At 39.2% G+C, this 19,581-nt stretch overlaps 1 protein-coding gene and 1 pseudogene across 7 annotated transcripts in view; both read right to left on the reverse strand.

Annotated features, from left to right (window-relative positions):
- The window catches only part of MCTP1 (multiple C2 and transmembrane domain containing 1), a 418,524-nt gene that overhangs the window by 48,722 nt on the left and 350,221 nt on the right, over positions 1 to 19,581 (reverse strand). For all 7 annotated transcript variants that reach the window (XM_087815449.1, XM_087815455.1, XM_087815454.1 and 4 more), the window contains one exon: positions 14,788 to 14,841. In XM_087815449.1, the coding sequence (XP_087671575.1) occupies positions 14,788 to 14,841 (54 nt within the window). The remainder of the gene's footprint in view (positions 1 to 14,787; positions 14,842 to 19,581) is intronic.
- Positions 8,293 to 8,629, reverse strand: LOC107539586 (large ribosomal subunit protein uL29 pseudogene; annotated as a pseudogene).

Raw genomic sequence — 19,581 nt, forward strand, 5'->3', positions numbered from 1 at the left:
ATCTTTTCCATAAAAACCCTAACACAACACAACCAGATGCAGCAGCAAGTTTCCGCTGGGAATGCTACCTACCCTTTTACTACTAGTATCATTATTTAAATGTTTAATGTAGGAGAAACTGAAGGCCAAAAAAGAACATTCCTGCACTTAATTTCAAGTGACAGCTAATACAAGTGCATTAAAGGTGTAATACTATACACATGGTAGTTATATATAAATAGTAACATTAAAAGGGGTTACAACATCCCTAAGACATCCTAAGTCTAAAACACTTAAAAAGCACATTTGCAGTACAACTTATCTTAAATTATTTTAATTGGTTTCAAGAAGATTTCAGATTAGTGATGGGCTTTGACTTTCTCTGATTATAAAAGAGAAACACAGATAAATGCTTTTTAGGCAGCCTAACATCATTCCCAGGTAGACTACCCTGTAACCTGTGTTACTTAAATGCCATTAACTATCAACGAATGGTATTTTACATAAGTGTTTTATGTAAATTTTGTTTTCTGAAAGTTGTTAGTTCTCTTAATAAATATAGCTAATGCAAGATGTCTTTTTTGTTTCTTTTGTTCTTTCTTTGCATTTATTATCCAGGAACTTTTTTAAAGAGTAAGGGGGAGGCAGAGTGACAGAGCTTGAATACTTAGCAGCCATCTTACTGTTGAGGGTTATACATACATAAAATAAAAAATAATCCAGTTATATTCTTTAGCTTGATTACTTACAAATAACTTATCTGAAGAAAAAAATCTAGTACATCTGTCAGTTGTGGAAGTTTATTTTTCCATGTGTTATCTAGAGATAAGCCAGCCTGTACTGTTACATTTCCACTGACATAATTGTGCGTGAATTCTGATCTGATTTGGTATTACATAGTGCAAAAGGTGACACATTTTCTCTAATATATCCCATTAGAAAGGAAAGAAATTGCCAAAGTATGAAATCTGAGGACCTTGATTCAGAAACTATGCGACTTTGAGGTCAGCTCAATGGGAAAAAAAAAACTTGTTCAACCACCCCAGGCATAGAAGGTTGTGACAAGCAAATGTAATACCCAGGGTAGTTACTCTGTTGGATAATCAATAAAATCTTAACATTATCAGACTGCAACAGCTGTATATTCGTTTAAGATATTGCCTTGTATGTCTCCAAAATATTCAAGCATGGAATCACAGAAAGTACAGATGCTGGCCACATTCCCAAATCACTACTGATCAGAACACTCAGCTAAGACGTCAGAACCAAGAAGCAGCATTTATGTGCACAACAGGCCAGATATTGATTTCTAACATCCACATAATGCTACCTCACTCCAGCAGAAAAATGTTAGCGCCAAGGATCCCTGGAAAGAGTCTTGACAGAGCTCCTTACAGCTTCTACAACACAATTTTTAGAGATATTAGTGATCTTTTAAATCCTATGAGAAATGTCCTTGAACAAATTAGTAAAATACCAGATGTGAATTGTTGGCAATTTCAAATTACATTCTGAAAAGTAGGATCGCTTATGTTTTAAAAAAGAAATGTTTTTCAGCCTCCTTTCCTCACTTGACTTTTTACTTTTGGCAGGCAGAAAGTAGAGCCCGGCCTCCAGAACACAGGGCAGTGGCACTCTGCCCTCCCCTATGGATGGAGGACAATGGATGCCCATTACAATACAAATACGAATTTTAAAAGGATTCTTTACAACTCCTTCCTACCCCCCAACTAGCTTCAAAGGAGAGCTTAGGTAGAAGAAATTTTTGAATTAAATCTTTATCTATGAGCAAAGCAAAAGATTTAAATAGCCCTTGAGATTTCAGCAGAGAAGTAAGAATGACAATTCATACAGTCCTTGGTTATTTCTCATCTTGTAAATTAAAATAAAAATAAAAATATGTAGGATGATAAAACTTGGATATGCCAGGAGATTTGAAAGTGCTGTGTTTAATTTTCGAGATAGGCTAATTCAGCCCGATGTGCTGATAAACTGGTAGGCAGCAGGCTCCATATTCGTTCCTGCTACAGGATGTCTCTTAGGATAGCTTTTGCTCTTTGGAAATTGTGGCTGATTTTATTATGTGGGAGAGAGCCACATAATATCTCCCATTCCTTAGATTCTTATGCAGTGTGACCCTGACACTCCTGATTAATAGGTAGAATCAAATTAGTCTTCTCTTTAAATCTGGATTGGCCTTAGTGACTTTTTGACTAATAGTTTATGACAGAAGTGACATTCTGGGACTTCCCATGGCTGGGTCATAACAAGTCTTGCAGATTTCACTTGGGTCTCCTGAAACACATGCTTTTGGATTCTCCCTGTCAGATCTGAGCTGCCATGTTATGAGAAGTTGGCAAACAACTTCTAATCATCAGAGGGAGCCATCCTGAATGTTCAGCTTAGTTGAGCCTTTAGAGGACCATAGCCCCAGATATCTCGCTAGAACCACAGGAGAGATTTGTGTAAGAACTGTCCTGGTGAGCCCAGTCAACCCACTGAATGATGAAAGAATGGGAAATTATTGCTTTAGATCATTAATTTGTGTGTGTGTGTGTGTTATGCAAAATATAGTGGGCTTTGGAGGGAGAAGGGCTAGAGTTTGAAGTTTGGTTGTTTCACTTCTTTTGTGACTTTCAGGGAATTACCCTATGTCTCAGGGTGTCAATCTTTTCATCTAAAAAATGGTGACAATAGTAGCTGCTTCTCAACTGACCCACATTCCTCTAGCATCATATTTTCCCAATGAATCTTAGATCAAAGTCAGAATAAGCATAGTTACTATAATACATTTCACCTGAACCAACTTTTGAGGCATTAAATATATCTTGTCTCCTTTTACATGGATAATTCTTGTTTCTGCATTGCATCTGTGTTTACTTATTGATAGCATACTGAATGGGTAAAAGGCACTGTATATGGACCTATTGGCATCATTTTTTAAATGCTCTCCTAAGACCTAGTGCCCAGGGAAAAGAGGGCTGGGCAGGCAAATAGGACACTTTCTCTGTCTATACTGGCCAGAATGGGCTATGGCTATGTGAAATTGCATTCCAAGTAGCTTAGTTGTTATCTCTAAGAGGGTCAACAGACTTTTCTATATCATGACTGGGAAGGAAAATTAATTAGAGGATTTGTTTTCTGATATCATTTTCTTTGCCACCAGACAAGTTACCTAATTCCTAGACTTAGCTTCTTCTCTATGAAAGAAGTTAACTTGTGTTTAGGCTCAACTACTTCTCTGTTTTAAAAACATTATCTGGTTTCTAATCTTAGCCACTTCTGCTTTAGCCAAGTTAATCTTCCTGATACTGAACCACGGGAATGATGCTTGACAGGCTGAGACACAGAGCTACTGTGAATGTTAGACGGAGTAAGGAAGGGCATGTGCTTAGAAACACGTGGACTGCTCCACAAGTAGAAAGGTATCTCAGCGAGGCATCTCTCGGTCACCCACAACCCCAACTTCCCCTTGTCTGTTCAACATAATCCCCCCAATAATCTCATTACACTTACTATTAAACATTTCTTTCAAATTTGTTTCTTTCTGTTCTCATTACTACTCAAGCGCAAGCTGCCATTATTTCTTGTTGGAGCCACGGCGTCACCTCCTAGCATATTCCTCTGCTTCAAGTCTCATTTCCTTTTTATTCCATCCTCTGCACTACTGCCAAAGGTTTCCTCTTGTGTGTTTTTTTTGTTTTTTGTTTTTTATATATATATATCTTTATTGATTTCAGAGAAAGGAAAGGAGAGGGAAAGAAAGAGAAACAGCAATGATGAGAGAGTCATTGCTCAGCTGCCTCCTGCATGCCCCCGACTGGGGATTGAGCCCGCAACCCGGGCATGTGCCCTGACCGGGAATCGAACCCCGATCGCCTGGATCCCAGGTCGACGCTCAACCGCTGAGCCACGCCTGGCCGGGCCAAAGGTTTCCTCTTAAAGCACAAATTTCACCAGGACAGATCCCTACTTGAAAATTGCCTCTGATTTCCTCCTTCTTGGAGGAAATAATTCAAATTCCTTAGGTGGTGGGTAAAGCCTTCAGTCTTTTCTTTTTTGCTATTAATACCTTTTAATGGTTCCCGTTGTCTCGTTGCGCCTCCTCCCCTTCTGACAGAAGAATTAGAACGAAAGCACACGGGACTAAGTATGAGGCTCAGGACACTGGGCAGCTCCGGCCCCACCCAGGCAAGCCTGTGGCGCGCGGCCCTTCCTGTGGGCAGGAGCTGCCGTTCACCGAGCAGAAACCGCCACGCGGCTGGGCGTGGCCCTCGCACACTCCCTCCTGTTTTCATTTCAGAGACCGGCAGACTTGGAGATAAAAAACAAACAAAACGAACAAACAAGCAGACAAACTCAACGCACTCAGCTGCCCCGGTTCCCCTCTCCATTTTTCCTTTTCTCTTTTTCGTCATCTGACCAGCCCAGATGAGGGTGCGAGGCAGAGCCTGGTGGCACAGGGCGACAGGGTTAGGTGCCCTGCTGACTGGACGCCAGGCCGACGCATGACTTCCCTGAGGTGGCGGAGAAATGTACTTGAATCAACAACACAGTGTTGTACCTGACAGTGTTGTAAGCAGAGAGGAGGGAATGAAAAAGGAGCGATAAGGCCTGCTGGTGGGAGACCCGGCGTCCACAGCACATGTTTGCCTTTGCAATCTTAAATTTACCTTCCTAGGGTCCTTTTCCTCCAATTCCAACTGCACCCTCTGCTCCTATAACAACATATACTCCCGGAGTTTACATGCCACACTTACACGCTCACTCATCCTTCAAGACAAACTAAGTGCCACTTCCTCTACCAACATTTACTGGCAACACTGTGAAGACAGTAATCTTCCTGATTTTCCACCCAATCTCTGCTCATAACTGTATCCTGACATTTTTCTCACTGTACTATAATTATTAGTTTATATAACCAAGGGTCCCATCAGGTAGTGACTAGTGAAAGCCCATACTGTGTCAAATGTATCTTTGTCTACTCAGCGAATTACCCCTCAATATATGTTAATGGAAAAAGTACTTTTTTTTCCAATTAGAGAGACACAATAGGAAAATGCTTAAACCTATATCTGAGATTGGGCTTTAAGGGATAGGCGTAGGTCTGTGAACTTAGGAAGAAAAAAAAATTTAAATCCTTTTGGAGACTTTGATTTTTATTTTAAAAATTCATCTTGTATGCCAAATTATAATATTAAGACATTGCTTCATTCAGAGTGGTATAGAATGGGATGATGTATCTACCACCTACACTAAACTATGTTGCAGTAACAAAGACCTCAATATCACAGAGGCCCATAAAAACTTACACTTAGTTTTTGCTCACAGTAAATGTCCTTAAGGGTTGGCACCAGGGCGTCTTTATTCTAGAACCCAGGTTAAAGGAGGACCTCTGAAGTGGACAGGTCCAGATGTACTTCAGAAGGAAAAGAGAGATGGCAGAGCCAAGGATAGCTCTTGAACCTTCTACTGGGAAGTGGTATGTTAGCAAGAGGGATCCATATCAAAGCCTGAGATCAGTAGGCAGGAAAGGATATGTTAAACAGAAAGCAATCTGCCAAAGATGCTACTGAAGGCAAACAGGTGACATTGTCACTAACATGTTAAATCCTCTAGAATAGTTTCCTGTTGATAGGCATCTAAGAAAACACCTCACTAACATGATTACAGTCATACATCTGTGTTTACTTTGGGTCTAGCTTAAGTTGAAAATTAAAAAAAAAGATAGTACCATAAAGTTTTCCTGTGTACTGATTTTATATTAATTATGGAGTATGATGAAACACAAAAAGGTCAGTATTTCTTGTGTGGCAAGATTCTGACCAATGGAAGCATGGACTCAATAGAATTGAAGGGATACCTCTCACTGCCTACTTTGAAAATCTATTAGACATAATAGATTTTCTAAAATACAAAACATCTTGATTTTTAAAGACTCGGACTTCACCATGCTTTGGATTTGCCCTAAGGAAAAAAAAATTTGAATTAAAACATCTTTTTGAGTTCATCATATCACCAAGAAAAATAACCCACGTGTCACTGGAAATATTTTGGTGAAGTTGCACGCTTCTTGAAGTTGTGTTCTCATCAAATGATGTCAACACTATGCGAATTTCTGACATTTGTTTAATATTTCCCTGTTGCATGTAACCTAATGAAAATAGATACCTCTATTTGCATAGCCAACTGTTGTTGGCAAGTAATTACAGTCAAGGAAGAATTCCTACTTCATGAATTCCTTTAGAATCTGCAGAGTCAATGCCTTTAACACGGTAAAGAATTTCTGTGCCAAACAACCTTTCAGGCAGAATAAAAATCTTGGCACTCTGGGCTCAGATGGAGCATCTGTGGTGCTTGGCAACACATCTGGTTCTACTGCTTTGGTGAAGAAACATGCTCCTCATCTCAACATGCAGTGGTGTCAGCCGGTGTCAACGACTCTGCCAGCGATCCTGAAAAAAATCGTGTCTATTTCTACGAACATTGTCAACTTCCTGAGAGCCAGGGCTGACATGCTGCTATTTCGAGAGGTTTTGTCAAGAAATGGCAGTACCGGAGGAAGTTCACTGCTGCAATACAGAAATTAACTAGCTTTCCAGAGGACCTGTCTTGAAATATTTGGTTGCCCTTCAAATGAAAAGTTCTGCTTTTTTGAGGCAGAGGAAATCCAATGATCAGAATAATCCAACAGGAAAAAGTCCATTCACAGTTTGCTTTACTTGCTGGACATTCTTGCCAAATTACCTGGGTAAATCTTTCCATTTAAATTCTTTTAGCTCAACTGCCACTCTGGAAGGGCAAGCAGGAGGCAGACAATCCACCTGAACTTTCCAAGGCTGGGAAAGTGCTTTGGCAAATTGGAGCAAGCAGCGACACACCTCACCAATTTGTTTACAGATGGAAAACCAAAGATGGCTGGAATCATTAGATATAATTCTTTGAACACCAATTCTGCCTCCAATGACCTTAATGTGAAACCATGAATATTTAATCCTTGTTAAAAGACATAAGTAGCACTCATGATGCAGACTTTTTAAAAGAGGATTTCATTGACACAGTATGGATTCAACAAGATTCTGGAGAGCTCCAAGAATCCCACCATGTCTAGCCCTCCTCTAATAAAGCCATGGCAGCTCCCATGTTGTTTGTGACTGTTTTCTTTTGCTGAGTCAGTGTTTTCCACCCTTACTGCCATGAATCTGAAGAGTCATAGTCAAACAGATGTCAAAAATAACAAGCCTATTGCTGTGTCAAAAACCACTCCATAATTTCAATATCAAAGCCAAACATCAGCCTTCTTGTAGAGGCTTACTTTTGAGCTGAATTAAGCTTTATTTTTACTTGCAAAATTTGCATTTATCTTAGGTGTTTGAGGAAAGTAGGCATTACAGTCAAGAAGAATATGGTAAGTGCAACAGAGATATGCCTTTATCAATATACTCTACAGTCTCTGTAAAATAATTCAATTTCCATTACAAAAATGATATAAAAAGTTTTTTTATACATGTGTTTATGTGTTTTCTTCTGGGAAGAAAGTCTATAGCTTTTTTTCAGATTCTCAAAGGGTCTGTGGCCGAAATAAGGCTAGTACCTTCCTCCTTGGTGCTTTGTAGAGTGAAATATTTTAAGGAAAGGGACAATGTTGTGAGGAAGTGAAATTCTTCTGTTGAAAACTGAAGGTACCCATGCCTGGGTGCTCCACTCACCAATGAGTAAAACAGGCTCCTAAATGGGAAGGGAGTAGCTGCACTGGAGATGGGCACTAACCCACTTTCGTTTGGACAAAGTTTTGTAAAATAAAAACAGAAGCAATCTGGATAAAAATATTTGATTTGTTAGAGATTTGTTACATATTCAATGAAGAACCTGTAGCCATAGATATGCAGAAGAGTAGGACTGTTAATAAGGAAACATTAGGAGCTCAGATCTAGTGCTTTACAATGTAGTATTTTCTTGAGAAGTATAGAAAGTGCAGTTGGAAGGCCCTGTGTTAGTTCCTATTGCTGCTGTGATGAATTACTATAAACCTAGAGGCTTAAACAACACAAATTCATTATCTTAACAGTTCTGTGGCTCAGAAGTCAGAAATGGCTTTCACTAGGCTGAAATCAGGATGTGGGCAGGCCTGCATTTCTTTGAAGAGTCTCTAGGGGAGAAAGCATTTCCTTGCCTTTTCCAGCTTGTAGAGGCAGCCACATTGGCTTGTGGCCCCTTCCTTATCTTCAACGCCAATAGGGCAACTCACCACCCCTCCCCCCAATCCACCAGTTTGTGTGTTAATAATGCCCATGCTCTTGCCTTGGCAGTGTACTAGCACTGGGTACTGTACAACTGTGCCTTTCGCTGCTCATTCTGGGTGTTCAGGTCTCCTTGTGCTTGTTGAGCATGTGGTGCAGGGCACACACTTTCTTGGGCTGCAGATACTGGGGCTTGTAGAACTTCCCGAGGTTCTCTTTCTGAGTTTGCTTAATGACAATGAGAACAAGGGCAATGGACTTGCAAACAGTCCGGCTCTTGGAGAGCTTGAACCTGGCGCCACTGGTCACTTTGGTGACGTGCTGTTGTAAGAGTTCCACCTTCAGGTCATCCAGGTGTTTCAGCAGCTCTTCCTTCTTGCCTGAAGGTCCCGAGCATTGGTTTTGGCCATAGCTGTGCAAGTAGCCATCAGCTGTCATGCACTCTGATGACCTCTTCCGCTCTAAGGACACTTTAATTGTATCAGGTCCAGTCAGATAATCCAGGATAATTTCCCTACTGTAAGGTCAGCTGACTAGCAATCTTCATCCCATCTGCTACCTCAATGTCTCTTTGTCATGTAGTGTAACATATTCACAGGTTCCAAGGATTAGGACAGAGGCATCTTTGAGGAGCAATTATATTCTGCCTATCACACGCCACCTTAGTTGGTCTGGTGGGAAACGACTGAAAGTGCAGGGGAACAGTGAGAAGAAGTAGAAACCAGAAGTAAACAGCCTCTAGCTGGGATGGATGATATATTCCCTGATTGTGCTACAAAAATACTTAAAGATCATGCCTAAGGTCATCTGCATCTGTACTTTGATTTCTGCCCCCCTGGAAAAAGGGCAAAGAAGCCAAACTTGGAAAACCTCAGTGTTAGTCCCGGCTCTGTCACTTATTGTCTGTATCACCTTTGGCATTTCACTTGAGTTTGGCTGAACCCCCGTTTCCTCATTTTAAAATGAGATTGAACTAGGAGAGACAGGGAGAGGAAGGGCTAGGATGCGTTGAGTGTCGGCGCTGCTCAGAGGAAGGCAGATCTCATGGGATCTCATGAGTTCTCCTGGCTGCCAGGGGAGCCCTGGATGAGAAACAACTGGGTGCCTCTGGTGCCAGAGGACCCTAACTCCAGACTTCTGCTAAGGAGTCTGGCTCATACCACTTATCAATCAAATCCCAATCCTCCTGGAAACCTCCTGTGATGCCCCAGTCAGAGTCGCGGTGCTGTGGAGCCTCGCCCCAGGGACTCAGCCCAAATGCCTCACCTGGAGTGTGAGTGGTGGTGCACGGGCAGAACATCACGGGGCAGCGAGGCGGCCTACCTCGGGTGTCCTCCGCTTGTAATGTTACTGTGACTCTAGATTAAGTAGACAGTGTTTCTACCGTCTCAAGGTCACCTCAATAGGTCTAAGCAGGAACAGGTGCCCCCAAGAAGGAATGGACCCTTCCCCACTTTTTGCCAATTTTCTTCTTATTTGCTCTTCCACCAGAAGGAGATAAGAGGAAAGAACCTATGGGGCTGGTTGCATGCCCAAGCTCCCCTCACCGCAGAATGGTATTAGATAACAAGTGGACCAGATTGTATAGACTTTCAAATATACCTCAGTTCTTACCTCTGCTATGAGATGTTTCCTATAATCTTTGAAAGGACATGTCTAATTTTTTATTGTAAGATAGTTATATCATAACCTAGCAATAAATACATACAAAGAACACAAGTATTGTCCCATTTTTGTTCCTGAGCATGGGTGGGCCGTGATGGTCATAGCAGACAGAACTGTGAGATGGCTGCCAAGAGTCCACCTCCTAGTATATGCCTGTATAATCCACTCCCCTTGTGTGTGAGGGAACTGAGGAAGATGATGGATCATCATCCCTATGACTAGGTTATGATGGCACAGTTGACTTTAAAAAAGGGAGATTATTTTTGGTGGGCCTGACCTAATCAGCAAGCCCTAAGAAAGCCTAGGGTCTTCTTGAAGAAAGAGTTTTGAAATGGGAGAGAGATTTGACACAAGGGAGATTTCCCATTGTTGGATATAAATATGGAGGGGGTCACGGAAAGTGGCCACTAAGAGTGGAAAGCCAACAAGAAAATAAGGGCTTCGGTCTTCTAACTATGAGGAACTGAATTCTATGGACAAACTGAATGAGCTTGGAAGGAAATTGTTCTGCAGAGCCTCGAGACGAGAATTCACCTTGACTGATACCTTGAGTGTGAGACTCTGAGCAGAGAACTCACGTGAACCACGGCTGGACTTCCGACCTACTGAACTGACAGCTAATAAATGTGTATTGTTTTAAGCTTCTAAATTTGTGGTGATTGGAGATGCAGCAATAGAAAACGAATAAACTAATAAGAATGGTATTCTAGTTAAACGTGACATGGGATTTTTTTAAGAACTTCTTTTCTTGTCTCCTCTTTCCTTGCCTTTCTCCAAAGCTTTGCTCTCTTTTCCCACCATGCAGTTATTTCATTGAGGAAATGCAGTACTGTCATATGAAAATCTTCTCCCATATTATATATCAGAGTTATCATTTTTTCTCCCTTACAGTTTATTTGAGATGCAGAGATGTATATACATGCTTAGGGATGGAGAATCAAACCGGAAAACCAGGATTTCAAGAATTAAAGCAAACAATCCGGGTATTTTGAAGTAACTCAGATATGTTTCATTCACTGTATCCAGCTATTTTGATACACAGCAACCCTGACATAACAGTTGAAGAAAAAGGAGAAGCAATGTGAACACAAGTGCCAGGACATTTTAATAGCTTTTACCAATAAACATGACTAGAATGCCATGCATCTGAATCCATGTTTTTCTGAGGCAAACCTGCATCCTGTCTTCTGCTTCCTGATATTGCAGCTGGATCCTATTACAAGTGTAGGACACACCATGGGAAGCACGCCTAAACTTTTTAAGTTACAAAACCAAAGTTGATATTCATTAATTAGATGTTTAGATTATGCAGATTGACCACTGTATTATATATAACAGTGAAAAACACTATTATGTGGCTTGATGATCGCTCCTCCTAGGTAATTTAGCTAAGCCTTATTTACTGAGATATTCTAGTAACCGCAAAGGCAGGATTTGGTGTCAGGTCAAAAATCAGATCAAACTGTGACTTTGTGGTTGATGGCAGGAAAAAATGCTCTACAACACAGGGAATTGAGAACACAATATGGTATCTTTCTAACACTTAATTCAGGAAAAATGGCATCTCCAGCAAAGCTTAACATAGTGCTACTATATAATGCTGGTTAGTGAAAATATTAACAAGTCAATAATTCATAACTAAGACTCACCATTTAAAACCCATATTCTCTACCTTTGAGAAAACGATAGAATTGAATTAAGAGATAAGCCACCTAAATTTCGATTTAAGCAAATGTCAACTATGGATTCTGGAATAAGTTCGAGGATCACAAACGCTCAGATGAATAATGTTTAGCTGTTTTAGTAAACACACACACACACACACACACACACACACAATGTTCAAAAGGCCATAATGTACAAAACTTCAGGGTCCGGGGATCCAGGTAAACCATGACTTAGCTTTTATCAACTTTAACCAAAGTCTTCCCAGGTGCTAAAGTCAGCACTAAAGAAAAGCTATTATAAAACTACTATGTTAAGTAATTATAGCTTTGTCTGCTTCAACTTCTTATACCATCTATATAATTATGTTGAGAGAAAACACTCCAAGCTCAAATGAAATAAATGACTTCAGTTTATGCCCACACGGACCTTGTCAAGTAGCCAATGACTTGCCCTTTCATTGTGAGTGACTAATATCAATGTTGGCTCTAAAGAAAGACACTTTTCATAATCGCCCAACAATCTGCTAAGTGAAAACATATGGATAGGCTTAGGCAAAGCCTGCCAGGGGTCTTTGCTGAATGGAAAACAGGTGCTCTCATTCTATGCCACGTAATACCCCATTTACCCCCAAGTCCAAAGGTTATAGGACTAATAGTTGCCTTGTGGTAATCAGCGAAAGCCAAGACACTGGCCCTGGTGAAACATCTGGGACATATTTTACATACTTGCAACATATGCTTCAGGTTCAATTAAAGTGAGGCTTTGGCACATTTATTAATCTTTTTTACTTTTATCCTATAAGAGTACCCACTGACCTGACCCCACTATTATACCATATGAGAAAACAGAGAAATAATGAGAGCTAGAGGTCAGTACCTACTCGTATGGCAAAAAATACATTTGTTTTCTCATGAAATTCCATTACGCATGACTCTATACACAAACTTTAAATAGAGGAACCAATGAATTTTTTAAAGTAGGAAATTACCCTTCTCCTACTCAGACACACTGATAGCCAAGACGCACAACATTTACCACTGCCAGAGCCGGTCAAGAGATGGAGGCTAGTAAATAGAAACTTGAAGGATTCTTTCACAGTTCCATTTCTTAGAGTAAAAAATTTATATTTCAAAATGTCCACTCTAAGATTCTTCACTCTATTATGCAAACCCCTAAAGTCTATTGAGTTACTACATTTAAGATTTTTTGTTCAGATATTACTTTTATGCTATAAATTGTATTATGAATAAAAAGAAAAACCTTCTTATATATCATTCAAATAAAGAACTGGATTTAAGAAAATCAGTTCACAATCCTTTCATATGGAAAACACACTGTTAGTTGCATCCTGCACAGAAGAATACAGTTGAATTCACATAGTAGTTTAGGCCCTCCTTTCAATCAACTTAGGTAACTAGATCTAAAAACGTGTAGAAAGGGGGTGTCAATTTCAGACAACCAAACACTGGATCACAAAGATGCCACTTCAGAGATCTGGTGTTGTGTCCACATGGCATGTTCTGTTTGGCATCTATGTTTTGGTAAGCTGGTTAACCAGGTGTGCTATTGATTTCCCACTGCTACCATCCTCTCTATTAAAAAATGACCATAAGGGGGAGATTAGTGGTATAGAATATCAACAAACTGGCTATAAAATATAGGCTGACTCCAAGCAGGGACACTAAAGAGCTAGACTTCACTAAGGGTTTCCATTTATTAACATTTCTGGGGAAACGCCCGCTGCCGGAATGGATCTTTATGGTGGCTTTAATAATAAAGCAGCAACAAGCCAGGGAAAATGGCCATAAATGGATGGCAGCTCAGTGTTTATCAGCAGAGAAATGATGATTCAGAGCTGGCATGTTGAGTTAAAATACAAGCTCTCTACAGCTCCACAACTGACCTTAACAATAAATCATATCATTTATTGCCATAAGTGTTTGCTCATGTTATTTAACATTAAAAACAAGCACATATGTGTGTTTGCAGGAAGAAGATTTTTGTTAGTTTATATTTGATGATGTCGTTAATGACTAAATGATGTACATGAGAAAAATTTTACATAAAAGCTCTATCAACTTAAAAATGTTTAAAATAGCATCAGAAGGGAGAAAGAGTGTGTGTGTGTGTGTTTCCATTTTCCTTTAAGCATTAAATATTAGGAAAGAAATCATTTTGGAGTTAACTAATCACTGTGAATTTTTTTGACATTTTCAATGCTTGCTTCTAGCACCCAGATTCTTAAACTAAAATATAAATGTGCCTTTCTACTGGAATCAATGGTCAAGGGTATAAATTAAGGTATGCTGTTTTTTTTCTTTCTTAAAAAATTTTTTCACTGCTTTACTATAACAGAAGTCAGATAGATTCTGGTAAATGTCAAAATCTAGTTTTACACGCTGAACAAGGCAAGAATAACAAACAATAGTCTCCCTTCCTCCTCCCAATCTCACCCCAGGACTTTTTAGATCTTGACCTGCCCAAGCACTGTAAACCAGCATCACAAGCCTCCTTGCCACAGAAAGCTATTCTTCCAAGCCCACTCGCTGCTGCAGTGGTGCAAGGTCATTCTAATTCCTCCCTCCAGTGGTCCTCTCTCCCCGGAGGACGACCAATCCAAGCAGTCCCAGAAGCTAGCTGTTATTTACTGTGGTCACCATCCACAAGCCAACCAGCAGCTGAAAAATGAGCCTCCCTGACCACGCTTTCCCGGCCAAGGAGCCATGGGGCCATTCCAGGTCAAGTCTAGGCAGAGGGCAGCAGCCCTGGGGTTATTTAAATGCCCTCCACTCACACGTGTTCCTCTGATGAGCAATTTTTCGAAAATTACAGATGACAATACCCATGCTCAGCTCATGCGGCCTGCTAGTTTTTCTCTCTCCTCTCTTCCCCCAAAGCATAGCCTGATTTGTAACACTCAAGAAAGGACAAATTTTTGCCCTTCAAAAACAGTTGTCACTGCTGTTATCTTCACGAGAGCTATCAAGTTCCAGACAAGCTGAATTGTTTTTTTTTTGTTCCTGGCAGAAAAATATTTGACCCAGCTCTGGACAAAAGCGAGGAGGATTTATAGGCCTCTCTCCCTCTTTGCAACACGCGGTGGCATTGTTAGGATGATGAACAGCACTGTCCGGCTCCGGGCTCGCGCACCTCGGCTCCTTTTTCACCTGTCTGAGAGCGGCGCCGCGTCCGCTCTCCGCGTCCCCAGGCGCCCGGCGCCGGGCACGATAATTACCTTGTCATCTCTGTCATCCTCCTCTTCCTCGACCTCGAGCATGTCCTCCACCACCTGCAGGCACAAACACAGTCGTTTCATGCTCTTACAGGAGGGAATTTTGTTCTGTCATTTTGAACCTTTTGGAAACGAAAACTTTATTAACATTTGAAACAGATGCGCTGAGAGGGGATATTTGATCTAGGGACAGGGCTGAGGAAAATGCCATCCCTTCAACTGATGAAAACCCGGGCACTGGGTCCCAGTCCGGGAACCCTATTTGTGTGAAATATTCTGTGACGACTTACAGAATCTGCAATATGCATAAGGCAAATGAACACTAATTTGAGGGATGCTTTAAATCAGGAAATTTCCTTTTTTTTTAACCTATTCTTCTGTATGTATTAATCAGTCACTTTAAATTTGGAGCTAGATAACTTCCGCAGAAAACAGCTCTGCTATTTTTAATTTACTTTTCACCAAATTCTAAGATAAAGAACTATGTCTGTTCATTGATTCAGGCTGGTGGTCAATGGCATAAAGCTAACAATATCGTATCTTTCATGGCTCAGGTTTTAATTTTTATGTATAAATGTCAAGTCTTGACTATCTCAGTATTACTTTTTGATTTTATGGATTACCTGATACGCTAACTTTAATTCTCTGTGATTTTACAATGGACATTAGTGAAAGAAAATTAGAAATGTATTTAAAAATCAAATGTGTAGAATATCATATATTATAGGTGAATATTCATGCAGGCATGTGGGTATATATCGGTGTCTTTTTAAATGTCTCCTAGTTTACCTCCTTTAGCAGAATGGAATAGGCATTTTGGATTTGCCAAATAATTTTTGGTTGCTTCGATTAGTATATAACTGCAGCCAGTATGAATGGAACTTCACCCTGTTTCAGGTGTTATATTATGGCTTTATACACCTACACACACACACACTCCATGGAAACCAAAAATTATTTACAAATGGAGGGGCGTTACTCAAGTAAGTGCCAATTTATGATTCTACTTATGTCATTTCTAATTTGGGGGGCATTTGTATTTTTTTTATCTAGTCTGTATCTCTTTCTCTGAATAAACTCAATAGAATCATGATTATCAAATATTTTTAAACCTTTCCCCCAAAGCTCATAACTTTAGAAGATAGAAACCACTAGCCCTTCTTTCATATGGCCTTATGATACAGACAGGAATATGCTTAGCTATTCAATGAAAACTTCAATAACTAAGACTGCATTATGCAAAGAGTTACATAAGATAACATGTCAGGACTCTCAGTTATTCTAATAATTTTCTCAGATATTCTAAAAGCATTAATTGCTTTAAAAGAACAGCCCAAACACAAGCCTTCGGTTTTCATGAACTGATTTGACTCAAAGAATCTGACAACCTGGGAGATTGCTCCTAATTTAATGTCATACTTTAAATCTATTATATAGAATTTAGTGGTTTTTCACTTGGACATTCAGGATTTCGAAGGAACCACAGTAGCACAATGTGCTGTTTCCTATATCTGGTGAGAATTTACACTTATTTTGGGGTCATATAAAGCAATTCAGCCTCAGCAAGAAAGAAGGGTTCTTGATCTTCTCTCTCGAACTATATTTAGCCACTTTATAAGCACTATTAGAAATCCCCTGTCCAAGGAGCACAGTACTAGGCACTGTGGGACTACAAAGCGAGTAACACATGGCTAATTCAGCTATATTCATGTCAGCTCTTCAAAGGCTTATAATCCAGGAGGATTTATATGAGGACTAGCAGATAATTTTTCATATGTTGACTTTTAATTTCCTAAAACTTTGAAGTATTCATGTCATAAGTATACAGACAACAATAGTCACAGTGTATAATTTAGGTGCTAGATGCCAGGCTGCTCCAAACTGGGATATTTGTGATGGAAGTTTAAATGGGAAAAGCAATCACAATATTTCAGTGCATGTGTTGCATCAAAAAAAATTCACCTAACAAGTAGCTGAGCTAGAACTCAAAGCCAGACTGCGGGATAGTAGAGAGCAAGCTTTCAATCCCTACCTAGTTCTGAAAAAGAAAAAAAATTCACCTAACCCTCACAAGATTTCAAAACATGATTATAATTTTATATCTCTAATAGAATGATGTTTTGAATATTAGATTTAGAATAATTTTTAAAGGTTAGTCAGTATATATTTTAATTTTTTCAGTGGCAACCTACCTAAGTGACCACTGGTAGATGAATGGATGAAAAAGTTGTGGTACATTTATACAATGGAAGAGTACTCAGCCATAAACTAGAATGAAATCTTGCCATTTGCATCAACATGTATGGACCTAGAGAGTATTATGCTAAGTGAAATAAGTCAGACAGAGAAAGACAAATACCATGATTTCACTTATATTTGAAATATAATGAACAAAATAAACAAAACAGAAACAAACTCATATGTACAGAGAACATTTTGATGTTTGCTAGATGGGAGGGGTTTAGGGAGGTGGGTAAAAAAGGGGAAGGGATTAGAAGTACAAATTGGTTGTTACAGAATAGTCCTGGGGATGTAAAGTACAGCATAGGGAATACAGTCAATAATATTGTAATAACTATGTATGATGGCAGATGGGTACTAGACTAATTGAGGTGACCACTTTGTAAGTTATGTAAATATCTAATCACTATGTTGTACACCTGAAACTAATATAATATTGTATGTTAAATGTAATTGAAAAGTAAAAATTATAAAAACAAATAAAAATTGTATTTATTTAAGGTATACAACATGATGATATTTTAAAACTGATTTGAGAGAGAGAGAGAAATATCAATGTGAGAGAGAAACATCGATCGGCTGCCTCCTGCACATGCCCTGACCAGGGATCAAATCCACAACCTGGGCATGTGCCGTGACCAGGAACTGAACCCACCACCTGCAGGTGTATAGAATGACACTTCAGCTAATGAGCTACACCAGCCAGGGCTGACATAATGATTTAATATACATTAGGTTAAGTAATATTTTGGCTAAAATTACCCATGCAAAGTAATTTACCAAAAATGACAAGAAAAATAAAATGAATACCATACTGTTACTCCTGTGCACAAATTCCAGCAATATTTTCACTAGTTACTATTAAGAATGTATTATATGTCTCCCCTCTTCAGGATTTACTATCATATGGCAAGTGCTGGGAAGACAGAATGGTGTGTTAGACTGTGCCTAGCAGATGGCAAGATATATAGTGGGTGTTCAAGAAATTTGATAGAGTGAATAGATGAACACATCATCTATTCTTCATATCCTTGAACACACTTCAGTAAAGTGCCTCTCATTTATCTCAGAACTGAACTAGCTTGCCTGGAAAGACTTATACCTAATCAATGATGCCCATTAATAAAAGTAAATATTCAAAATGCTTTCAAATATTTGCCTGGAAATACAAACCATGAATATTTAACCTTCATTTTAAGATTTGGAGATCTCCGCTATCTTCAAGTTGATTTTCAAAAATTCAAAATATCACTTAACAGAAAAATAACCCAAAAGCTTAATTTACACATTTTACAAATCAACTGTACATCTTATGTTCAAGAATGACTTGAAGTGGTCTACAGATTCAGGCTCTTCATTGGTGAAACCCAAACTGTTCTTACTCTTCACAAGTGGGTAATTGGCTATGCACAATTGCTCCACAAATGTGCAGCCAGAACCACCCAATGCAACCATTTGCTTTTACATTTGGCAGAAGAGTGTTGTGTTAGCGAGAGGCCTTTGTGTTGTGTTTAGCGCTCTAGTGAGGGCTTTCCCCTCCTCCAGTGTCCTTTTAATGTTACATCATAAACATCTATGACTGAGGATTTATAATACAGATGGTTTTCCATTGATGCCTCTAAGCTGCTTCAGAATATATCCCACTATTATATTTTGCTAAGGTGAAGCTTAAGGTGGCTTGGAATAGAGAGATAATAATAGCACCTATCCCACATGTTGGTCAAGGATCCAATGAGATAGTATATTTAAAGTGCTTAGCACACTTCTGGCATTGAAGTACTCAAAAATGTTAGCTATTAATAAAAATAATATCAATTTAATAATATTTTAAACATTAATATTTGGAAATTATATATTTTTTTTCTGGGCAAGATATTCAGTGTTCTTAATGACACAAAATTCAGGTCCTATTTCACTAACACTAAGAAACACATAGAAGGGCACAAGTAGAGGTGTGGATTAAGATTCCCAGTTAAAACGATAATGTTTTCACAACTAATTTTCAGGCTTTAGTGGTCCCATGAAACAGATGGCTTTGAAGGCAACAATGTCTCAGACTCTGGGCTGTGCTTTAAGACAAGCCCTGGCCAAATGCAATGAATATAGACCTGCAAATTGAGCTTTTAAAGACAAACTGTATATATGTCTGAAGTGCATTTAATGACTGCACAGAACTGCAGCCTCTCCCAGAGAACTCAAATAACACCTACTATTTAGAAAGAGAGTACTGGAGTTTAACACTTATCTAAGGAAAACAAATAAAGGAGTCCTAGTGTCAAATTCCAGCTCTTTTTCTCTTCTAATAATAATAAAAAGGACTACTTAGTTCTGTTTCTAAGTATACAAAGTCCAGTTGGCCAAACGTTTGTCAGCAATAATTTAATAACAATACATATGTAGTATTTCCTTAAGGAAAAAAATGAAGAGTGATGAAAAATGCATGTGTTAGAAAACATGTATTTTTACAAAGTTGGTTTTTTGTTTTTTTTTTTCCTTAAGGGGAAATATCTTAGATCGGCTTTAGACTTCTCTTTCCAAATTATGCTTTCTGATACC

The sequence above is a fragment of the Miniopterus natalensis genome, chromosome 3 (assembly GCF_054644295.1).
Source record: "Miniopterus natalensis isolate mMinNat1 chromosome 3, mMinNat1.hap1, whole genome shotgun sequence".
Classification (NCBI taxonomy): Eukaryota; Metazoa; Chordata; class Mammalia; order Chiroptera; family Miniopteridae; genus Miniopterus; species Miniopterus natalensis.